Source organism: Diorhabda carinulata, chromosome 4, assembly GCF_026250575.1.
Source record: "Diorhabda carinulata isolate Delta chromosome 4, icDioCari1.1, whole genome shotgun sequence".
NCBI lineage: Eukaryota > Metazoa > Arthropoda > Insecta > Coleoptera > Chrysomelidae > Diorhabda > Diorhabda carinulata.
Window position 1 is genome coordinate 15248118 of NC_079463.1, and position 24664 is coordinate 15272781.

A 24664-nucleotide genomic window follows, 5' to 3' on the forward strand; every position below is an offset into this window, starting at 1 on the left:
ACAAATAGTTGGTACAGCAGCTTTCCCTCGAACTTTCCTATTGGTGGTTGGTGCCTGGTAGAACTTTATTTGGCAAAACCGATAATATCAGGCATCAAGGTCCACCAAATCTGTGTTCTCAGATATTCTCTCTTTCATTTTAAGAGTACGTTCATCACCACGTTTCTCAGCTGTTTTCAAGATTGTTGCACTTAGAGACAACTTTTCTGCAGTAATGTCATTATTCCGTTTTTACGGCTGCTTCCTTTCTGCCACAAAGAACTTTTCAGTTGTTTTGTCTTCATATAGACAACTGTACTCTCTGAAATTGGAACTGCACAAAGAACTGATCTTGTGGCGCTTGATGGTGTAATATGTGATGTTCCACTGCTAACAACTGGTTTAATTTACTTCGGATTGTTGTATTTTATGTGACAAGCATTGTGCACATATATCTCACTTACACTCTTGAATAAAATTTTTTATGCTCTTAAAGGAAATACTCGATGCAAGACACCTCTTTCCTTCACTAGGCGCACTTAACCTTCAATTAAAGTCTCATTATATATAAAACCCAAACTGGGATGGGGATCAAACATTCTGTAGATTTCAAGTTCAAACGGCACTCACGTTCTAGTATCATATTGTAGCTAATTTAGTCTACTTTAAAAACGTCAGAACAAGTTTTTTCAAAAAATAGTCCTTTATTTTTATAATCGCCAAAATTTGGGGTTTAGGTCTCATTATTCTCTCTCTCTCTCTCTCTCTCTCTCTCATTATTCATTAGGCCAATATCATGAACAAGTCTACAAAAAATCAAAACTATCGCATTTGATGAATACTACCCCATACTTTTAGAAAACAAAGCTACTGGGTATTATTATGAGCAAGTACATTAGACTTCAATTTAGGCCATATCAACTCGATATGGCGAACTATAACTTCTCATCTTTCCTAACATTATATCTTTTGTGGAAATATATGTCACGTTCGCACAAAAAGTCTTATTTCACTGTTTCTATTAGTGGAAACTGGTATTTTATTCTATTGGTAGGATGTCTTATCCATCACAATACAGCTATTCGGTGGTATATTCGGCATTTATTTTGAAACCAATCTTCAAAAAATACTGCGGTTGAATCGCAGTGATAATCTAGGCTGGAATCCAAAATATTCTTCCTGCTAAAAACAGACATTCTGGTATCTATCCTTCTAACCCCGCATATTCTTTTACCTCTAATATACGGTACGTGACCAGGATGTTACGAATGTAAACGTTTTTTTACTGTTTCACGTTGGTTCATCAAAATGTTTCGTAGAAAATGTCTGTTTAGTGTTTTCCCTTTAAATCATCGTTGTCAAATTACTATGGTGAAATGAACGGCGAAATATTTACAAAATAGATTACGACAGAGTTAATTCTTAATTTAATTCATTAACAGTAATCGACAATGCACCTTATTATAGTATTGCAGTAGTAACTTACAGAAAAGCAACCTTCTACTTCGTCAAAAATATAAAATTATTACTTAAAAGCCAACAATGTCATTTTCACCTCGATGGCCTCGTAAATTATGGCTTGTTGGAAAAATTGGACCGTTTTTCTTCGTGCCGTGAAACATTGACGGTCTTGCACAAATTTACTACTGGTTGTGTCATTTCCCGATTTGGTAACCAGAATTGGCCTTGCTCTTACAATTTAGCGGCTATACATATCTGGCTGTAGGATTATCTGATGTCACAGGTTTATGCCAATAAGCCTATAACCATTGAAGCATAGAAAGCCAAAATTAGACGCTGCGTCAGTGAAATATCACCACATGTATTAAATAACTGTTGATAATTGATCAAATTAACAGCTGACCCGACCTATACCTATCTCACACTATTTTGTTTTATATTGTTGGTAGCCATGTTTATATTAATTCTTAATTTAGTTAAGTTGGCAGGGGACAAGCACTCTTAGATATGTTTAAGTGACAATGTAGTACCAGCACCAGAAAGCATAGCGGATAAGCAAGAAGAAAGCAATAGCGAGTCAGACGAAGAAGACGGGAACTGGGGACTGGAGACCAAGCTACAATGAGAATGGGAAACCACAGCCTGCAGAAGAACCAGGAAGGAGAATTTTGCGAGATCGTCGGACTTTGCAACAACCACCGAGACAGAGATTGCATACTCGACTCCCATCTTGGAGGAAAGAGTGCAAAAGTAGCCATGATTGGTGAAACAGAAGACATCCCAGTGAGCGAGGCACTCAAAAATGAGGAGTGGTGACAAGCAATGCAGGAGAAGTACGACTCAATGATGGAAATGAAAACTTGGAAACTGGTGGACTGTCCAGAAAGATTGAACCAATCACTTGTCGTTGGGTACTTCGAGGGAAAGCAGACGGAAGATACAAGACCAGACTCGTGGCAAGGGGATTTGAACAGAAGGAGGTAGTGGACTACGCGGAAAACTTCAGCCCATTAGCCACGCATCGATTCGCCTACTCTTAATCGACGCAGCGTCAGAGAAAATGAAGTTGGTATCATTCGATGTGAAAACGGCGTTCTTGTATGGAAACCTGGAGCAAGTCATTTACATGAACCAGCCTAAAGGGTTCGACGACGGATCAGGAAAAGTTTGCAGGTTGGATAGGAGACTCTACGGACTCAAACAAGCCCCAAGGATGTGGAACGAGAGGGTCACCGCTAATTTTGAAAAGAAGATAGGCCTGATCAACACAGATGACGACTCATGTATTTACTATAACAAGGACAAGAGCATTATGCTTTCACTCTTCGTGGATGATGGATTGGTAGCTGGGAAAGATGAAGAAGGAATATACAAACTTTTGGGCGAGATAAGCAAGGAATTTCAGATCTCATCAGTGAGAAAGCACAAGACAAGTTAACGTATTTAGGCATAGAAATCAAGATCAACCAGAATGGCATCTTCGTGAATCGGCCTCATTACACGGAGAAGATTTTGAGAAAGATGGAACGCGAACAGTGCAACCCAGAAACACATTGAGATACCACGAAAGTACATCCAACAACACGTCGGCAACACTGTGACACTGCAACACGTCGAGAACAGCAAGCAGATTGCAGACATTCTCACCAAACCACTGAACAGAAGAATCTTTGAAACGCTCCGCTCTAAATTGATCAAGAAGGAGTTTTGATAATTGATCAAATTAACAGCTGACCCGACCTATTCCTATCTCACACTATTTTGTTTTATATTGTTGGTAGCCATGTTTATATTAATTCTTAATTTAGTTAAGTTGGCAGGGGACAAGCACTCTTAGATATGTTTAAGTGACACAAAAATTGTGACAGGCAAACGTGCTACAATTTGTAATTTTTAAGAACTTTTAAGTATTGAGCAACATTCCCACGATTGTTCAACAAGAGTTTTGTTAATCAAAACAAGTATCATTTATTCATCATTAACAACAAAGAACCCAAAACCCACTGAAAATAACAATAAAGTTATTGAAAACTTGTCAAAAGGGTACGAATATACCAGCAAAGCCGTAGTGGCTGTTTACAAGCTATTTTGTTTCATACATAATTTCCAAATGTATATTTTCTAAATTGATAAATATTTCAATATTTTGCTTCAGAAAACCATGTTTTATTGAACGCTGAAATCTTACGCTCTTATTGAAACACCACTCATAATGAATATAAAATTGAACCAATAAGTAATTTTCTTAATGTTTCAGACGAGCAGATCAAAACACCTTCTTTTCAGTGAAGTTCAGTCAAGATGCTTCCACATTTCACCATTAGCATCAGCTGCATCAAAAGTCGCCATGAGCAGACTGGATTCAGATCCAATTCCTTACGAAAAACTAACAAAAACCCTCCAAGTTGTGAAGAAAAGGTTGGGGAGACCTTTGACTTTATCTGAAAAAGTATTATACTCACATATTGATCAGCCAGAAACTCAAGTAAGTAGCATATTACAACAATATTGATTTTTATTAGATACGAGGGTTGCTACCCGTGAACCTAGTCCTATTGTTCATAATCCTGACCACGGAAACCTTTTCGTACATATAAGGGATAGGAAAATCATTTTGCTATCCAACTATTACACATGTAAATCTCAAATTATCAGTTTGAATAATTGACATCACATTTTGTGAAAATGAGTGCATTATTGGAAAGTTAGGTTAATTATAATTACATATTTTAAATTTTTTTTATGTATTTAAAAATTTTTACCTAATTTTAATTATGACATACACATTCAATGTGAACCGTAATTTATAATCCTTAATCTTCTACTATAGCTTACTTCGTCATGAAAACACCTAGGAAATCATATTCAAATTGAACTTTCCCTTATGATGAGAAGTACACAATGCAAAAACTAAAACAAGTATAAAAGTCGGCGCGAGAAACTATAGCGCATTTTTTACCGTTAGCAATCAGTAAATATTAACAAAAAACTTAATTTTTAAAAGTTTGCATGAAAAATAAAACATGAAAAATATCAATAATTTCATTTATTCAATAATTTTGCTCTCATTATTTTTTGACAATTCTCATAATTTGTTTCTTCTTCTTCTTCCTGCTGTGTATAGGCATCATTGCCTGTTTTTCTTCACGTCATTGCCTCTGCTCAGTCACCTGGGAGGTTGTCACTCCATCTTTTCCTAGGTCTTCCAATGCTTCTTTGTCCTGCTGGTGATTTGTCCCTTGATATTTTCACAATTCGTTCTTCCGTCATGCGGTCAATGTGCTCATTCCATTTTATCTTTCTATCCAGTACCCAGTCATTGATATTATCTATCCCGCATGTTCGTCTTATGTTTTCACTCCTTTCTCTATCCAGTAGTGTTCTTCCCGCTATTCTTCGAACTATTTTCATTTCTGTAGTCTCCAATATCCGTTTCGTTTTAGAGGTCTCAGGTCGGGTCTCTGCTGCATAGGATAATATAGGTCTGATTGCGGTCTTGTAAATGCGGGCTTTTGCTTCAGTTCGAATGTATTTATTTCGCCAGATTGTGTCATTTAGGTATGCTGCTGCTCTTGAGGCTCTTGTAGCTTGGTTTCTTACTTCCGTCTCCACGTCCCCGTGTCCAGATATTTCGATTCCCAGATATTTAAATTTCATTTCCTGGTGTATTATTTTGTTATCCACCACAAGCTTACATCTGATCGGTGTCTTGGAAGTAACCATAGCTCATAGACCCACATAATTTGTTTATGAAATGAAAAATGACCTCATATGACATGAATTGACGTCCCTTGATATCACTTGACGTCAATTGACATCTATTGTCTTTTGATGTTGATTGCTTTCTTATGATGTCTATTGATGTCGATTCTCATCAAATCATGTCATTTAGCCAATAGGATCACATTTGGGTTAATTTAATTAATTTTCTCTCAATGCCCAAAATTTCTTCAGTTCCGGCACATCTACAGCTATACGAGGATATATTGAAAAATTCTTAGCTTATTATAGAACCAAACAAAATTTCAATATCAAAATATTTTATTACTCAACAATTTCTCCTCTTAATTTCCAATTTTATAGCTGTGTAAATTTACTTGAAATTTGTTACTATGTTTACCAATATTAAGTTATCAGGTCAGTATTTACAAAAAAATTTTAATTATACCATAATTGAATCCATCCGACTCGGTTATTTCCGTCAAACCCATTTGTTTCCTACGAGGTATGCTGGAGAATTGCAGCGGAGTATCTTTTATTTTTCTAAACACTACTAAAGTGCAATACCTCCATAACATTAATATTAAAAAATCTTTTTGCCGTTGTATCTACAACAACAAATATTCTTTTTCCTCCATCTTTCTGAATCAACCTAGAAGAGCTTATGTTGATGTTGACACCTGGTCAAAAACTGTGTTCCTTGGGTATTAGGTAAAATGCTCATAGTGATCAATGAAACAAAAAAAGTAAAACGATGAGATCTTCCGTACAAAACATAGTTACAAAATGAAAACAAATCGAATCGGTTCATACTAGAACTACAAGGCCCCGACAATGGTTTGGCGAATAGATCTCCTGTATCTGGAAGGATTAAGATAGCTTTCCACGACCTGATATATTACAGGCCGCGTTATAAATGAGTCACTTTTAAAAGAATCCATAATAAAACTCGAAAATACAAAATAGAAGTAATACTTATAATGATAATACACTGGATAACAGAACAAATATTTAAAATATTTGGCAATATATAATTGTACAGGAGAAAAAAATTATTAATAATTAATTAGAGCTCCATTTTTTTTCAATAACTTTTTCTCCTCCCCCATAAATTTTCAATGGGATCCATATCAGGACTATTTGCCGGCACCGGTAAAGTCTCAATATTGTTTTGTCGGTACCATTGTTGAATTATACAGGTGGTGGGGACAGAACAATTATCATGTTGGTGACTAAAATCGTTTCCATCAAATGTTTGATTTACAGATAGCAACATAATGTTGAGGTCCATAGTTGAACCTTTCACCAATTCTCCAACAAACGCCAGACCCATTGATACTCATCCAAACCCAAATATTTAGTGAAAATTTTTTGGATTTATTACTGCCGTCAACATATTGTTCTTCAAAACTTGAATTTGGTGGTCTGTAAACGCAAATACGACCGTTATTGCTTTCCTAGCACTTGCACTTTTTTTTAAATCCAAAACTGAAAAGTTTGTTACATATTCAGCACTAGCAGCCGATTCAAAGGGAGGTTTTCTTAAATAATTAATCAACATAATATCTTGTGCTTCATTTTAAATTTTCCGTCATCCAGATCCAACCTTTCGACGCAAGGTCTCGTCTTGTTCCCATCGCTTCTTCACTTTGGCTAGATGAATTGCCAGTCTTATAATGGATCAACCATCTTCCAGCTTTCTGAACTTCAGTTAACTGAGGAAGCATTAAGTAAAACTTTTACTTCAACTGAACTCGAATTTTTACTGTATTATCACATGTTATTGATAACCGCTCAGTAATTTACAATTTGGACTACACCAATGTTTTTATATTTATACTAGTTAATAAAAAATAAACGAAAGGACTTAATATCCTGGAGTGCGATGTGGAGATATGCTGGAACAAAATCAAATCATGTATCGTAGAAGCAGCGGAAGAATCTATCGGTAGAAGAAAAGTCAACATAAATGGAACCAATAACAGCAAAAAAAAGAAGTCCTACCTTATATACAAGAACTCACCAACACCAGAGAATCACTTCAAATATACAGAAGAGAGAAATAGAATCAAAGCCATAAAACGAGATTACTGGGTAACATTTACAAGATGGAAGATGCTCAAGAACAGGAAAAAGCCAACAAACGAATTTGTGCAAACGAAAGGAGTCACAAAAGACGTATGGGAAAAATACTTCAGGAAACTTCATAACACCGAAGAAGCCTTAAGCATAGAAAACTACACGTCAAATTATCAAATATCACTGAACGAAGAAAAGGTAATGTTAAAAATAAAAAAAACAGAAAAGCCCCTGACAGACCTCATCCCAAACGAACTTCTAAAATATGCCGGTCCCGAGCTAAAAAACATTTAAAAATTCTCTATAACAAAATTCTAGAGACATCGGAAATGCCTTCGAAATGGCACAAAAGTATAACTATTCCTATATTTAAGAAAGGACAGAAGACGCACCCAAACAACTACAGGGGCATAACGCTGCTGAATACAAGCATGAAACTCTTCACTAGCATTTTAAAGGAAAGACTTGAAACACAAATAACGAACGGGGAAGAACAACAAGGTTTCAGACAAAACAGACAAATTTAATACACCATCGTATGTCTACCTCGTAGATTTGACCAAGGCATTTGATAGGGTCCGCCTCTCCGACATCATCTCCTAAATATACTGATATCGAAAGAAACGCCAGACACCATCGTAAGAACAGTCCGCAGTCTCAATACGAACATCACAACCAAAGAAAAGGCAGGAGACACTTATACGGAAGAGATACCAACATCAGGAAGGGCGACAGCCTCAGCTTATTTCTGTTCAATCTCTTAATGGACAGAATTATGGAGGAAGTATCATCACTAAATATGGGATACCGAATGAGACGCAGGACGTCCTACAGATACAACTACACAAATTCTGCCAGGTCAGCCAAGCGATGAACATGACTATATCCACAGCAAAAAACGAAAAGCATAACCTTTGCTAAAGAGCCCGTACAATGTAAGCTGGTAGTTCAGGACTAAATCATTGAACAAGTCTCACAATTTAAATACCTAAATGGACCTGTCGAGTTATCACGACCCAGTGAAGGAGCTAAGAAGCCAGATCAACAAAGCGACTGCCATATCGGGCTGCTTAAAGTAGATAATATGGACGAACGAATACATGCGAAAGCATAGCAAGGTTAGGATCTATAAGACTTGTATCAGGCCAATCATCACATACGGAATAAAAACCAGAGAGGAAACCAACAAAACGAAAAGTATGCTTCGGGTAGCCGAAATGAAAACGCTCAGGACTATATTGGGGAAAACAAGAGTAGATCGAATCAGGAACACTGACATCAGGGAACAATGTGGGGTGCAAGATATTGGTACGCAAGATACTGGTACGCCCACGTTTCCAACAGGAGCAAAAGTTTCCTCATAATCTACATGATGTTTTTGAGAAAAACCTTTAGCTACTAATCTGGTTCTATACGCCTTCACAATTGATTTTCTTTTTAAACACCCACTTACATTTCACAAGTGAAGCGCTTGCTGGCCACTCGGCTATTTCCCAAGCATCATTTGCTTCAAAACTGTCCAGTTCATCTGACATTGCTTTCTTCCACATTTCTGCATCTGGTCTGGACAAAGCTTCTTCAACTGTGAGAGGGTCTTCTTGAAAATTATTTTCTATGCACATGTAAGGCACAAAATCATCCATTCTTTTAGGTTTTGAGAACTGTGAGAATTGTGAACTTCTAATTTTTTCTTCAATCACATATTTTGTTCTACAAATAAACTCTTCATCGCTAGAATCTTCTGACGTACTTGTCTTGGTATCGGCATAAGTTAAAAAATAATTTTCAGTATCAGACTCAGGATTTTCTATTTCATGTTCAATGATTTAAATTACTCCTGGTTGTTCAGCAACATCTGAACCCACCACTGAAGCTGCTGCTTCATTTGTGTCTTCTATGACAATATCAACTTCATCGTTGATGTCTTCCATTATTTCAACATCTCTACATGTGATTATGTTGTTGATATTTGGATCATAAAGACAATATCCTTTGCTGCATTCACTGTACCCAACTAAAATGGTCTTCTTAGATTTTTTGTCCCATTTTAATCTATTGTTTTAGGAATATGGGTCATTACTTTGCTACCGAAGATTCTAATGTGACTTATGTCTGCCTTCTTCCATGCCAAATCTCAGTCTGCAAAAAATAAATAAAGGCCATCTTACTAAAATCATCAATAAAAGTAAGGAAATATCTCGCTCCACCGAGAGATTTAACTTCCATGGGCTCACACAGATCAGTGTGTATTACTTCTAGTATTCTACTAGCCCTTGAGCCCTTACTTGGAAAAGCTAATCTACACTGCTTACCATGTCCCATGTCCCAATCTGCGATGCCAAATTTTACCTGATACCACTGCTAAATAACAATGCTTTGGAATATTAGTTTCTAATTTGTAAATATTGTCTACTAAATTTGCAACACCAACCAACTGATCATCTTTGTTGAAAATTTTACAGCCTTCACTCTCAAAAATAACTCTATTACCATTCTTGATAAGTTGGCTGACTGACAATAAATTTGCAGCAACCTGTGGCACATATAAAACGTTTTTCATTTGTATGTCGAAATTTTTCTTGCCAACAACTGTATTGATGTTCACATTTCCTCCACATTCAACAATTATTTTCGATTTGTCGGCTATACAAATTTCACTCGGGTTTTGAACACTTTTCACATCAACTAAACAGTCCTTGTTTATTGTTAAGTGGGCACTAGCCCCTGAATCTAAATACCATTCATCTTTTTGGAAATTATGCCCACCCAAAAATATCGCACTAAATACAGAATTTCCAATTTTTGACTTCAAATTAGGACATTGGCTCTTGTAGTGCCCCATTTGTTTACAATTATAGCATTGAACTGTTTTAGTTGAACTGTCATTCGAGCCTGATTGTGACTGTGACTGACTTGACACTGACACATTCCTTCCACTATTCCCAAACTTCTTCTTTCCTTTGGGAACAAATTTGCCGATGAATGCGTTACCTGTATTATCGTCGGCTTCCATTTCTAGCAATTTGGTGTTTATGGCATCAGCTGTATTTGGATTCCACTATGCTCATTGGCCATAATCATGGGTGAAAATTTCTTCGGAGGCCCCGCTAGGAGCAACAATCCAATCCATACATCGTCAATGTTGAATCTTGTCCCCCTTAGCCTCTGGGATGTTTCAATTACATGATTTACATATGACGCCATGCTGTCCATATTTTCTAATCGCGCCGAAATCAGTGATCGTAATAATGTTATTCTAATCGCAAATCCAGCATCATCATAGAGCTTTTTCAATCTATCCCAAAGCTCTTTTGCTGTCGAGGTGTCCTTTATGTGGATCAATAAGGTAGAATCGATTGTCAAAATCAATTTTGCTCTAGCTTGAACCACTTTTGCGCCGTCCGATTCTCAGCAGCTAACGACCATTCTGCTTGGTTCTCGCGACCGCATAACTTTGGAACACTGGCTATGAAACTGCCCGCAGCCATTTCGCACCCGAATTATCACTCTGGGCCTATAACCTATTAAAATAATTTAATATTTTAGTGGAATAGTACGCGCCGGGGTTTCCATTCAGGTAATCAGCAAAAGACTGACACGACTTTTTATTAACATAACATGACATACTTCACAATTTTGTTTTAACAGTGATACCAACTAATAAAATAAAAACATTATTGATTAATACCAACATTTTGTTTGATATCCAAAGATATACATATACTAACATAGACTGCCACGCATCGTTCTTGAAGGGAAACCAATAGAGAAAAGAAAACCCGGACGACCACCTAAGAGATGGATACAAAAGAACCTGCAAAACTAACAGATCATGAGATCTTAAAAATGAATAAGAGGAAGAAGAAGAAGAATACATCGTATCGTATCGATTACACTATCAATAAAAATTTATGCAAAAATATATTGTTTCTACAAGTAAATATGATAAAAAATTGAGAAATTATTGTCTATTTAATTGTGTTAAGTTATTTTCGATAAAAATACTGAAGATTGCAAGTAGGTACTCATAATCATTATAATCAAAACATAAAAAGCAAATAAGTGATGTGAATACATCAGATTATAGGAATCAACTTGGTAATAATCAATAATAACATTTTTAAAATTTGTGCTCACTTCAAATTGTTTTTAAAACTAATCTAACAATCTCCAATCATCGAAAGCTAAAGATCCCCAAATTATATGACAAAATCAATATATTTGTCAAAATAACTAAAATCATTCAAACTGTGGCTGACAGGTGCGCCCTTTTGGAAGCTCTCTAATCGCCTTTCTTGAAACTTGGAAATATCAAAAAATTGAAATAAATAATTATTTCGATGACTTTTCGCAAAATATTTAGAATGAGGTAGAAATCCAACCAAGACCACAAAATTAAATACGTTGGCAGAAAAGCATAAACTCAGATTATTTTTTGTTCGTAAGTAGTGAATTTTATGAGTGGTTATTAAATTGGCCTATATTTAAAAGCAGAAACATTGTACAGAATGGGTTATTTATTTTCTTATTTCAGTTTTATAGTGGATGGTCATGTATTGTTAAGAATAATCAAATCACTTCTAACACAAATGTCATACAATGTTTTTTGTATTAACTGCCCAATTTTGATAATAAAATAGGCGAATTTGGAATGATATTAAACTTCAAAATACATTTTAATATTCAAATAAGCACAAGATTGTTATGAATGGCAAAAGTTGTCATTTAAATTACGTTCTTGTCCAGTTTGTATCATTGGCTCGTAACTGCTTGATATGTTTGTCGATAGTGCTTATTAAAAAGGGTGTTAATGTTAGTGAATATTACAAGATAATGGCATATTTAAAACGTAAAAGTGGAAGATATCATTTGGAGCCTGTCGGCGTGCAAAATTGTATGATTTTTTAGTAGAAGATATCGAAAAACAAATAAATTATTGGTGATACATCTTCCAAACACAAAAACGGAAATCAGTCGTTCTTTCTGTATTATTGGAAAGTATGTTGACAACGTTGAACACCAATCCAATCGGTATAGATACATTTGTGAAAACGCCATCTATTTTTGCCGAATTTCGCCAACATCGTGGTTGGAAGTCTACATCGGTACCCGAGGGCTATGTTTGCTTATAGAAATGCCTTTGTGGAAAAAATTCTCTAAACCTCTAACAACTCAAAAGGTTTTGCAACGTCATCATCCAATATTGTATCATCTGGTTTCTAGTAGTTATGATGGTACTGGGGATTCTGGTATCATATCGCATCATAAAATTGTTTAACGACAAAAGGAGAATTTATGGTGAAGTTGCGAACCATACAATTTTTTGAAAACGTAAAAAAGGCTCGTTTCATGTATTTTGGTATTATAATCGGGGAATGGGCTCCCCATCTATTCCGTGTTAGCTGTAGGGTGTCATGGGCTCGGGGAATGAAAAGGAGAAGAAGGATGCCTTTTGCAGTTCTACAACCATTCTAATTATTGCTCTTTTCGTAAGATCGAATATCCAAATTTGCAATCTGCCATAAGACCTGAACATCACAACGCCTTTGGATTGGCAAGATATTTTCTTGGTAAATTATGGAGATAATAATTGTTCTTCAGGAAAAACCGAGGAACAGGGTATCGACCCCACATTTACGCCTGATTCCAGTTCCGGCAACTCACATATGATTATTCAAAAAGAGTTAAATGTGTTAAAGAGTTATTAAAGCAACAGTCAGAAATTGTTTCCCAAGTGGGGCTTACTAGCCAAAGAAATAAAAATTACGACTTTAAGAAAATAAATACCGCATTTTCCATATAGTGATATATAAACACGATATCAAGCATTCTCTATGTGAATGCCGCTTGTTCACAGAGTCATCGAAATACAGTTCAAAAGTTTTTTTATGATATAATTTAAATTCAAATCCCACTAATGAAAGATTTTGTGAAGGTTATAAATAGAGTAAAAAATTTAAATACCTAAGACAAGTCTTCCCTCAGTTAACTGTCGCAAAGTCAAAGGTTACAATAAACAAACATTCTCATTACATACAATTATAAATTCGATTATCTAATTATTAACTATTACTTCAGGAAATCGAAAGAGGAACTTCATATTTAAGATTGCGTCCTGATCGTGTAGCTATGCAAGATGCTACCGCTCAAATGGCCATGTTACAGTTCATTTCCAGTGGTTTAAAAAAAGTCGCTGTTCCTAGTACCATCCATTGTGATCACCTTATCGAAGCTCAAGTAGCAGGACCTCAAGATCTTGCCAGAGCGAAAGACATAAATAAAGAAGTATACAACTTCCTAGCTTCTGCTGGTAACAAATATGGTGTTGGATTTTGGAAACCAGGTTCAGGTAAATTGATTTTTTGTTTAAATGATCTAAATTATTTCTGAAAGTAGATGACCTATTCTATACAGTGTAGATGTTATTTGAAAATTTGGATATTTGCGTAATCTCAGTACTATTGTTATAAAATATGTTTCATTCATAAAATGACTTCATTGGTATGATGAAAATCCAAATTGAATATCGTACATAAAGACCACAAAAATCAGTGTATGGACTGATATTATGTGGAATTCAATTAATTTTAGAATCTTTTAGGAATTATTCATCAAATTATCTTAGAAAACTACGCTTTTCCTGGTCTCTTGATGATTGGTACTGATTCTCACACTCCAAACGGAGGAGGTCTTGGAGGGCTTTGCATTGGTGTTGGTGGTGCCGATGCTGTTGATGTCATGGCAAGCATTCCCTGGGAATTGAAATGTCCTAAAGTTATTGGTGTCAAACTTACAGGTAACTTATTATATTCGGTTTAAAAACATTTATAATTAAATTCAATGAATTTTAGGTAAACTTACCGGATGGACATCACCAAAGGACATCATCTTAAAAGTAGCCGACATTCTGACTGTTAAAGGAGGAACCGGAGCAATTGTAGAATACTTTGGACCTGGATGTGAATCTGTATCTTGTACTGGAATGGCTACCATTTGTAATATGGGTGCTGAAATTGGTGCCACAACATCACTCTTCCCCTTCAATAGAAGAATGGCCGATTTTTTGAATGCTACCAAACGAGAAGGCATTGCAAATGAGGCTCAAAAGTATAAAGATGTTTTGCTTACTCCTGATGCAGGTATGTTTTTTTATTATCATTTATATAAACTTTTAACCCAAAGACTTAATTTATTCCAAATATGCTGAATAAATATTCACCTCTATTAAATTGTACGAGGATATATTGAAAAATTCTAAGCCTACTGTAGAACCAAATCTGGTGAATAATTCAAACCCTAAATCACGAATTTTTTGCATGGCAGCATGAGATTTGTGTGTAGTGGCGTTGTCCTGCAAAAACAAAACACCTTTGGATAGCTTTCCGCGTCTTTTCTCTTTAATTTTTTCCCGTAGAATGGTCAGTAATGTCGAATAGTAATCTCCAGTTATTGGTTAGGACCCTTATCCAAAAAATCAATCATGATTACTCCATGGAAATCTCAAAAAACTGAAGCAAGAACTTTTCCGCGATGCTTCTACCCTTGCACACTTTTGGTCAACATTCAAACATTTGGGGATCCATTTTGCAGCAATTTTTCTCATGTCCAAATTGACGTGAACTATATGATGAACGCGTTTGTATGAAATATTTCATGTTTCAGATATCCGTTTTAGCCCAATTCGACGGTCTGATAAAATCATTAAAAAAGGGTATTAAGCATATCTTCGTAAATATGCTTACCTCTTAACCCTTTTAAATACATGTACTTGATGATAGCTCGCCAATTTTTCGATTTTCATAAGTTCGGTGGACATCTTTTTTCTTTTAATTTATTGCGTAACTCTGGTTTACTTTTTTGACGTCAAACTTTACACTGACACTTCCAATAAGTTATTGTTCGTTGCTATGGTAACGCAATATTTTGTTTATGCATGGAACTGGTCTGGGCTAACTAGATATCAATACATCCTCGTATGATGGTATATAATATTCAGTAGAAATAAAATGACTTTGGTAGTTGGTGATATTTATTCGTTTTGTACTCTCTTCCATCTACAAGGGCACATACACACCCTGATAGTTGTTACAATCAAAAGTCTACTCAAAATTAACCTGTCTACTAGATGTATAAAATCTGATAATTATGTAAGTAATCTCGAACGTGTTGTAACCCTGGAACAACCAAACTCCTATTGCATAATGTGGCAGACACCGTTTCTATAATTACAAACTCTAATATGTAGCCTGGTTGTTCATAGTAGAATAGTGGGCCCATCGTGCTCCACTTAAAATTACCAAAGGCCGAATCCAGCAGCAATACTTCCATGAATCCGATATTGGGTTGTCCCGCTTGACTCGCGATCACCTGCAGATTCCAATTTCGCGTAGGGCCCTACTGCATGTGCATTTTTAAGGCTTTTGGTGCCAACTTGTTCGATGGGAATAAACTAGGAATTCTTGGCCTCTTAACAGGCTTTACCTGTACCTCGAGGCTGAGAGATGTTGGTGGCCTCATCGACAATTCGCTTCCAACTGGTCTTTTCTTCACCAACGTTCCCCATTGTGTCACATTCATTTTTTGTAAGTCTTTGTGAACTTGATGAGTCCATCTGATATAGGGTCTGCCTCTTTTTCTACTGCTGTGTATTTTGGCATTCATTCTTCTTCATCCAAACAGTCTTAACCTCTGGGCTTCAATATAAATCGGATAATGGTTGTATTGCCTAGTATATTCTTTATTATTTCGGATTCTCCATTCTACTTCGTTCCTAATTCCTACATATATTCCTCTCATAATTTTTCTTTCAAATAATTGTAATCTTTCTTGGTCTTTTTGTGTCATCACCCAACATTCCTTCCACTATCGGTTTTAATAGAATTCTGTAGTTTGTTTTTTAGGAACTTCAGGTTCGCAAAATACAACTTAATATTCTTTCTTGCATGGCAGTGCTTGGTTTACATACCATATAGATATAATACTGAGAAGTGACTGAAAATATCCAGCATCCAAACTATGCCTCTTAGATATTTTTTGATCTTATTGGAAAAGTCGTAAAGTCTCCATTTTGAAATGAATAATTTCTAGGTGCAAAATACGATCAAGTTATCGAAATCAATCTCGACACTCTAGAACCTCATGTTAACGGACCCTTCACTCCAGATCTTGCTAGCCCCATCAGTAAATTAGGCGAAAACGCTAAAAAGAATGGTTGGCCAGTAGATATCAAGGTAGGTTTGATTGGATCCTGTACAAACAGCTCATATGAAGATATGGGAAGATGCGCCAGCATCGCTAAAGAAGCCATGAAGCATGGTATCAAGTCCAAGATTCCTTTTAATGTCACTCCCGGATCCGAACAAATTCGTGCTACCATTGAACGAGATGGAATTTCAAAGACACTTACTGAATTCGGAGGAACTGTAAGTATTACAAAATGTACTATATACATTTTTATTATTTTTTAATATTCCACCATATTTGAGAAAAAAAATCCAAATACAAACATCGTAAAAATTCTTGGTTCCCCATATGTTTTTCAAAATAAGTCAAGGGTACTTTTAGTTTGGTAATGTTCTTATTACAAATTAACTAAAATAAATTTTAACTTAACAAAAAAAGATACAAACGAAAAATAGTACTTAATAAAATGATTGCCGGGAAATCTAGGAAAAACCACTTTGATGTGTCCTAGCCCGTTCTGTAGTAAGGGCTTACTGGTATCCAAGAGAATGATGTCCCATTATTGTTTGAAATTGCTCGTTTCAACAAAGCTTTTATCGTTTGTTAATAAAATGAACTAAGAAGTTAAAAATAAACTAACTCTATTAAGAAATATAACACTTATAAGTTCATAATTATATATTTTTAACACTAAAACTTTATACCTTAATTATTGACTCTTCCCGTTCAGCACCTTCTTTTTCCTCTTGCTATCACCCGAGACAAGGTGTAAAGTTTTTGTGTTAAAAATATTTAATTATATATATATATATATATATATATATATATATATATATATATATATTCGGCAGAGCCTCATCATGTAAAGCCACTATTCTTGTTCTATTGAACACTAAAATTGTGTTTCCAAGTGGTAATTAATGTGTTGATTGTATTAAGACAGTTCCCTTGCAGTTAGCACAGAATGTTGTAGTTTGTTTGGAGAGTTGTTCTGGCTTATCAAACACTCTGTACTTAAACATGCATGTTTCATTAGCTCTTTGATATCTCCATTTTTAAAAACATCTACTATTTTATGTTAGTTTCTTTGGGGACAATGTTATCAAAATTTTCTTAGATAGATACCACAAATTTCCCATAAACTTTTCTGTAGCACATTTTAAAATTACCTCGTTAACAATTTCATACTTTTTAAAATATGTAAAAATTGCAAATTGTTTTTAATGGCTTGAAACCAGATGAGCAGATTTTCCGGATTCCTTCTACTTCTTGTTTAAAACAACTTAAACTGATCTTGAAATAAGTATATAGCCATCCAATGCATTTCCCCTGGTGCTCTAAAATGTGCACCTCTTTCAGGCACCCCACCAATAAATATGATTATAACTTCTAAAAGTTCTTTGTAGTCTTCTTGGGGTTGATATTTTGTTAGTTGGTTTTTAGTAAACTCGATAATTTTACATGCTGTGTCGATCATATTTTTGTGAGATCCAGAATCCTTTAAATCGCTTAAACTTAAATGACTATATGGTGACGACAAGCGAACCAAAGCTTTTATTCTAAAAAGACACAAGTTCCACTATGATTCCCGGTATTTGTTGAGCTCGTCTTCTCTTCTATATTGAAGTTTTGGAACTTCAAGTAAATGTTAATACCTTTTTCACATCCTGAAATATCGTGTAAAATCTTTTCCAGTGATCTGTCAAAGGTACGTTAGCTGAAAACTCACTTCATGTCTATGTCTTGGTCCCTCTCGTGTGAATTCTATGTCGCCGAATTATAAATTTTTTGGGGAGTCATTTTGGCTTTACACCAACTCTGCACCTATATCTCGAAGATATTTTGTACAAGACTTTCCATTTCATTGTTTTGCTCTCCAAATACGCAGACTCCTCCAAAAGGAGACTATTTTCGTGGGATTTTTATCTCTTATTTCCTAAGGTGATAGCACTACTCCTTAGTGGTACCTAAGCTGAAATGGACAGGACATTCGCTCTGCTTTCTCTATGGTTTGCTCGCATAATCTGAATTTATTGTCTTCTGTCTTGCCTATCGTCTTAAGGTGTTATTTGGCAGGGTTTTAACCTGTCAGAAAACCGACCACCAGATGAATATAGTTTCTGGGTATTTGAGAATTTTCTAAGACTTCTTAGCTTACATGGTTATCAATCATTTAAATTATCTTATGCCCGGAGTGTTTCTCCAGTAAGACTACATCTTATTATTTAGCCATCTGTTCAGTTTGTAATTGACGTGACATCTCATGAAGCCACAATAGGGCTCTGGTTAAAATTATGGCGTCGTTGCCCTTTATTCGAAAGATTGTCTGGTTCTTCATTGCAATTGAGTTTTAAAAAATTGTTCCAAAAGAAAAGTAGTCAAAAACGGTGTGCCAAGAGCCTCATTCTAATTTTTAGGACCATACTATGTACTCAACTCTCAAATTTGTTAAATGTAAACATCAAGCTGAACTACATATTAAACATTTAAGCAAACTGTTCTCACCAATTAACAACTAGATTTTAAGTAACTGACAAATAATATGAGAATTCGAAACGGTTAGGTTTTTACGAAGTGGGTTGTTAGTCCTACGCTCAACCCTCGAACCTGTTGATTTGTTTAGGGCCCAAACCCCTAGGTGCTTGCATCAACCAGGCTCAAGGAGTGCCACCTGCCACTTCGCAGTAAACTTGCTAAGTCTTGAGGCGCCACCGTTGCTACTTCGTGTGTACTCTTCCGCCACCGCCTCCGAAAATGAGCCTTGCATTCAACTCATCTCATCCCATGATCTGGGTCTGCTTATTGCCAAGTAGCTCAAGGGGACCCCCGTCTCTCGTGTGCTTGTTGACCCTACTGTCCGAAGGTATTAAAACCATAACCTTCAGTGGGGTTACTCAGCTCAGGACAGAAAGGATTGGCAGTCGATTGTTGAGAAGGCCCTGATTCTCAAAGGACCGTAACGCCGGTTAAAGAAGAAATAAGACAAATAATATGAAAACTAGAAAATTTATGCCACAAAAGTATAATGTTATTTTATGTAGCATAATTTAAGTATGCTACTTTGATAATAAATCATTTATTTATTAACTTTATTGTGACGGTCACACAACCGTACGCTATCTGCCAGTACAAGCCATAAATTAATGTAGTGGATACTACAGTGTGCCGGATACCTATCCGCACGCCATCTAACGGCGCTGCTCATAATTTAATGTATTGGAAACTATAAAACAAAGTGGGTGACTCTATCTATTGTTGGGTAACCGTTGAACTATTGATCTAGACGTTTCTGAAAAAAGAAGAAATTCCTACATTGCTTTGAAGTTGTAGCAAAAGCGTATATAATGCAGGTGCTCATAGTAGAACAGTTAGTTGATTATTGAATAGATGCGGAGTACAATACAAATGTTAGTGTTTTGTTGTAATTAGTGTCATAATGTGGTATAATATTGTTTTTAAACATGAAATCAACTTCTAACTACAATTTTATCCACGAAACTCTACCCAAGAAATGTTACATTATTAATAAAAGATATTAGTTTAAGAATACGAGTTTTTTATTTTATCGGCCATTCCTATTAGGCTCGTCTTTAAAGCCATTATGAAATTTGTGGCTCCCAAATTTAGTGTTATAACTATAATCGTTTTCAATTACGTATAACGAAGTACATTACATTTCATTTATCATTTTTTTTTTCTATTTAGTTGTTAGCTAACGCTTGTGGACCCTGCATTGGTCAATGGGATAGAAAAGACGTTAAGAAAGGTGAAAAAAACACAATCGTAACATCATACAATCGTAATTTCACTGGACGTAACGACGCTAATCCTGCAACGCATTGTTTTGTAACATCTCCTGAAATGGTTACCGCTTTAAGTATTACTGGAAGACTCGACTTCAATCCATTGACTGACTCAATTAAAGGTAAAGTACGATTTTGTGCAGTGTCTCAATATAATTACGTTTACATAATACCTAGAAAAGTAAAAGACCTTGTAACTTGTTCTTTGTTTATATAATTATGTATTTATCGAATATTCTAGATTATTTCTGAACGTGTTCAAAATATTCTAGAAAAATAGACGAGGGCATTTACAAAATGAAGTAGAAGACAGAATTAAAAACTAATAAACCTCGATTTTTATCAATCCTTGATTTATGTTGATGAATAATATTGAAAAATCCGGTGTGTTACAAATCGGTGTTAGGTGATGGGCTAGTTTTGAGAAGAATTATGGAGAGGAAGCTCAGAAGAAAGCTGGAAGAGCGAGAGTTGGTAACTCCAAGTACTAATAGAGAGGAGATAGGATACATATTGATAAGAGCTGGATTCAGTGTGTGGGATGTCTCCATGAAAGATTTATCGGATGCTAGGGTCTGACTGAAAAAGCAATGGACGCAACCATTTAAGGGTAACAGGGACGGTCTGAAAAAAGGTATGGGGTAGGCAAGTGACGATAACGTGTCCAGGAATAGCAGCAAGTATCGAAAGAACTGGATTACAGACAGAAGGGGCGTCTATATACTGTGAAGAAGCGGCGGTTTCAGGAAGATTAATGATAGGACGTTTCGCAACTGAGACACCCAATGAAGATGCGGCTAGAGTCTTACCAGCGGTTCACGAGTCGAACATATGTGCAGATCTTGTTTCATTCTCAATAATTGAAAAGAAGATTGACTAAGATGTTTTTCATTGAGATTACCATAGGGCCCCCATTGTGGTCTATTTAAGGACCTTACACCAACAGTAGTTAACTTGTCTATAAGAATTGAAATTTTTGTAAATTAGCTCATTTTAAGTTTCCACTGATGCTTTAACCTTGTTAACCCTTCCTTCTCTCAAAATAGGCGATAATGTCTTCGTCTACTGAAAATATTTCTCCTGCAAGTGGAAATGTAAGGTTAGGAAACAGGAAAATGTCGCTGGGTCCAAATCTGATGAATACGGTGAGTGGTCACCAAATTCTAAGTGCATTTCGTGAATTTCAGCCATGGCGATCAAGTGTGAGAATGTGCGTTGTCCTGATGAAAAAGTACTTCTTTTTCTTCAAATGCAGTCGCCATTTTTGTAATTCCTCGCTTTACCTTATCAAACAATGATAAGTAATACTATTATATTTTTGCCATGAACACAAACCGTCTTTGTCTTTTTAGGAGCAGGTTAGCCTTTACAATCCATTATCTGGACTGTTTTTCGTTTTGGGATTGTAGTGGAGGATATAGGTTTCATCTACAGTTATGAATCGATGCAAAAAATTGCTTAGACTACGTCAATAGCCTTTGCTATCTCTCTAACCTTAATCCAGTACAATTTGATGAACTTTTTCAGTGATATTGCAGGTTTTGTCCAACTTGAATGATCGTCCTCAGTCAAGCTGATAAGGCTACGTTTGAATTCAATTGTTCAAAATTCTACGGTCGTAATTATGGTGCAGAATACTACTCCCAATAACAAATATTTGATGTTTTTTCAATTTTCTTCACTAAATTATGCGATTGTCGCACAGAAACTAAGCGTCCAAAATTGCTGAATTTGTAGTGGGAATCTCTCAATCCTTGGGCGAATATATTTCCCAACTTAATTGTTAAGTGCTGACATCATCAGGTTGAAGTCGGAAACTTTTTAGACACTCCTCGTAAATAAAATAAGCAAGAAAATTGAGGTTATGTTCTTAGAGTGGTAGGAGGCATTTGGCTCTGCGATGGTAAATGATACTCAGCACAAATCACTCATGGAGTACACAACAGAATAGAATAGAATAGGGCGGTTTAACATTAAAAGTGATATTGCAATTTCAGTACAGGATGAGAGTTTTTTTGAACCTTTTGCTTAAAAATTTGGATTTAGTTTGATTATTTGATTTATATAGCATAAATTAAACATAAAATATCCAAAAACCAATATCTGAATGGCATATCGACACCATTGCACAGCTGGTAATGTATGAGTATGGCTCCTCTACCAATCAGCAAATTTTTTCATTTTAAGTAATTGCAAAACTCATGAATCTCCAAATATAATTTCTTTGAAATTGGATACTATTTGACCCAAACAATGACAGCCCATGGCTCCTTCCAAAGTTATGTTAGGAGAATAGGTAAAGCTGAAAATGACCTCTGCCTATACTGTAGCTCGGAGATAAATAATGCAGAGCACACAATTTTCAGATGTCCTGCGTGGGCGGATATTAGAAACTTGTCTGAAATAACAGTAAGAGCTGAGTTACGACCAGAAAATGTAGTGCAGATCATGATGGAAGCAGATTTTAAATGGAAAGCTGTTGAGAGTATGGTGGAAAAAATTCTAAAAAGAAAGGAACAGGACAGTAGACAAAGAGGTCCAAACACACAGCAACATTAGAAGATAATAGATAGACCCGAACTCCTCATCCCTGCATGCAGCAGGGGAAGGGAGACGTAGGGAGCAAAACAGAAAAGAAGGAATCACAAGAAAGGCAGCTCATCATTATGAAGAAATATTTGTTAATGGTGCCATAATGATTAATGAGCGGAGTTCAGATAAAAGCGACTAACAGAGGACATACAATCCGTCCGAGCCCCACCGCGACGCAGGAACTCGCAGTGGAGGTGAAAGTTTCCCAGCAAAACTATTTGCTGTGGAAGTGCGATAAGTTGATATAAAAAAAAAGAAATATAATTTCTTGGGTTCAAAAATTTGATATTGTATAAAATATATACGAGGTCTGGCTATTAAATAACGAAACTGGTTACGAAAAAGGGTTTTATTATAAAAATTATTCTACATTCGAATGTTTCCCTTCAATATACTCCCCCCCCCCTCGCCACACACCTTTCCATACGTTTTTTCCATTGATCCATGCAGTGCTGGAAGTCTTTAGGAGCTCTGCCATTTTTTGCTTTACCGCTTCCATAGTCTCAAATCGGGTCCCTTTCAAAGCATCAATCCGGGATCTTTTCTGGGAAATCTGAGCAGACCCGTTGACGCAAGAGAGCTTTCGGTCAGGAGAGAATTTCTGGCACCAACTTCGCACAGACCTTTGTCATGTGGAATTCCTCGTGTAAAATTTTTCTAACCGTTTCGTTATCGGCGTTTACAGCCTCGGCAATCATCCGGATGCTCATTCGACGATCTGCACACATAATTTGATTGATTTTGGTCACTATTTCCGAAGTTAAAACAGTCACAGAGCAACCTGGACGTTGGTCATCTTCAGTGCTCTCTCGGCCTTCACTAAAGCGCTTTTTTTCGGAGTTTTTTTCAATTTAACGAGAAATTTGTGATTGATACGTTGCTCCTGTTTTTCGCCCCACTTGGTTTTCGGCACGAGAAAAAACACGTTCGTTTCAAACCGCTACTGCACAAATACTATAATTGTGACGGAAACGTGTTTGAAACGTGCATAGATAAGATATCTAGATATCCAACGCACTACTCGTTTGTTACCCCACCCGTCTAGGGCGCCCTCTAGGCGCGTAGTCTCGTTATTTAATAGCCAGACCTCGTATGTTTGAAAATACAAATATACAAGTTAAACAGAGTTTTTGTAAATCTCCATCAGTATTCTCACCTTGAAAATTTCAACAAAATGATATTATACAAGATATGATGAAAATATTGACACGATTCTATTGTTGTAGGTTCTGATGGTAAAGATTTCAAACTCACGCCTCCATTTAGTGATGAACTTCCCAATAAAGGATTTGATCCCGGTCAAGATACGTACGCGGCCCCAGTTGCTGATGGATCAAATGTAAAAGTTGACGTTGATCCAAAATCTCAACGACTTCAATTATTAGAACCGTTTGATAAATGGGATGGAAAAGATTTAGAAGATATGACAATTTTAATTAAAGTTAAGGGAAAATGTACGACCGATCATATCTCGGCCGCAGGACCATGGTTAAAATACCGAGGCCATTTGGATAATATTTCAAACAACATGTTTATCACGTAAGTATATTTCGACAACGCTCAAATAACAATATTTATTCGAAAGACTATATCCATGCATATTTATTATTAACTGTTTGTCTTTTACTCGTTAATTTTGTCCATTATTTCTGGTTCATATTGTAATGAAGTTAGATAGATTATACAGTTACTAACTTGTGCGTTTCTAATATGGTAGCATCTCAATATATCAAAAGTTTAGGGAAATGCAAAGAACTTCGACTTGATAAGAGGATTTTTGTGAAAATTTTGATCGGGTTTACCTGGCCTTCCCGATCGGTCTTGATCTTCAATGAAAAATTTACCTC

General features: G+C 35.9%; 1 protein-coding gene across 1 annotated transcript in view; it reads left to right on the plus strand.

Annotated features, from left to right (window-relative positions):
• Window positions 1-24664, plus strand: part of LOC130892413 (probable aconitate hydratase, mitochondrial) — a 30233-nt gene that overhangs the window by 3083 nt on the left and 2486 nt on the right. Inside the window, exons 2-8 of the mRNA XM_057797831.1 lie at window positions 3698-3925; window positions 13318-13588; window positions 13841-14035; window positions 14091-14378; window positions 16327-16661; window positions 20128-20347; window positions 24044-24356. Coding sequence (XP_057653814.1) covers window positions 3698-3925; window positions 13318-13588; window positions 13841-14035; window positions 14091-14378; window positions 16327-16661; window positions 20128-20347; window positions 24044-24356 — 1850 coding nt within the window. The remainder of the gene's footprint in view (window positions 1-3697; window positions 3926-13317; window positions 13589-13840; window positions 14036-14090; window positions 14379-16326; window positions 16662-20127; window positions 20348-24043; window positions 24357-24664) is intronic.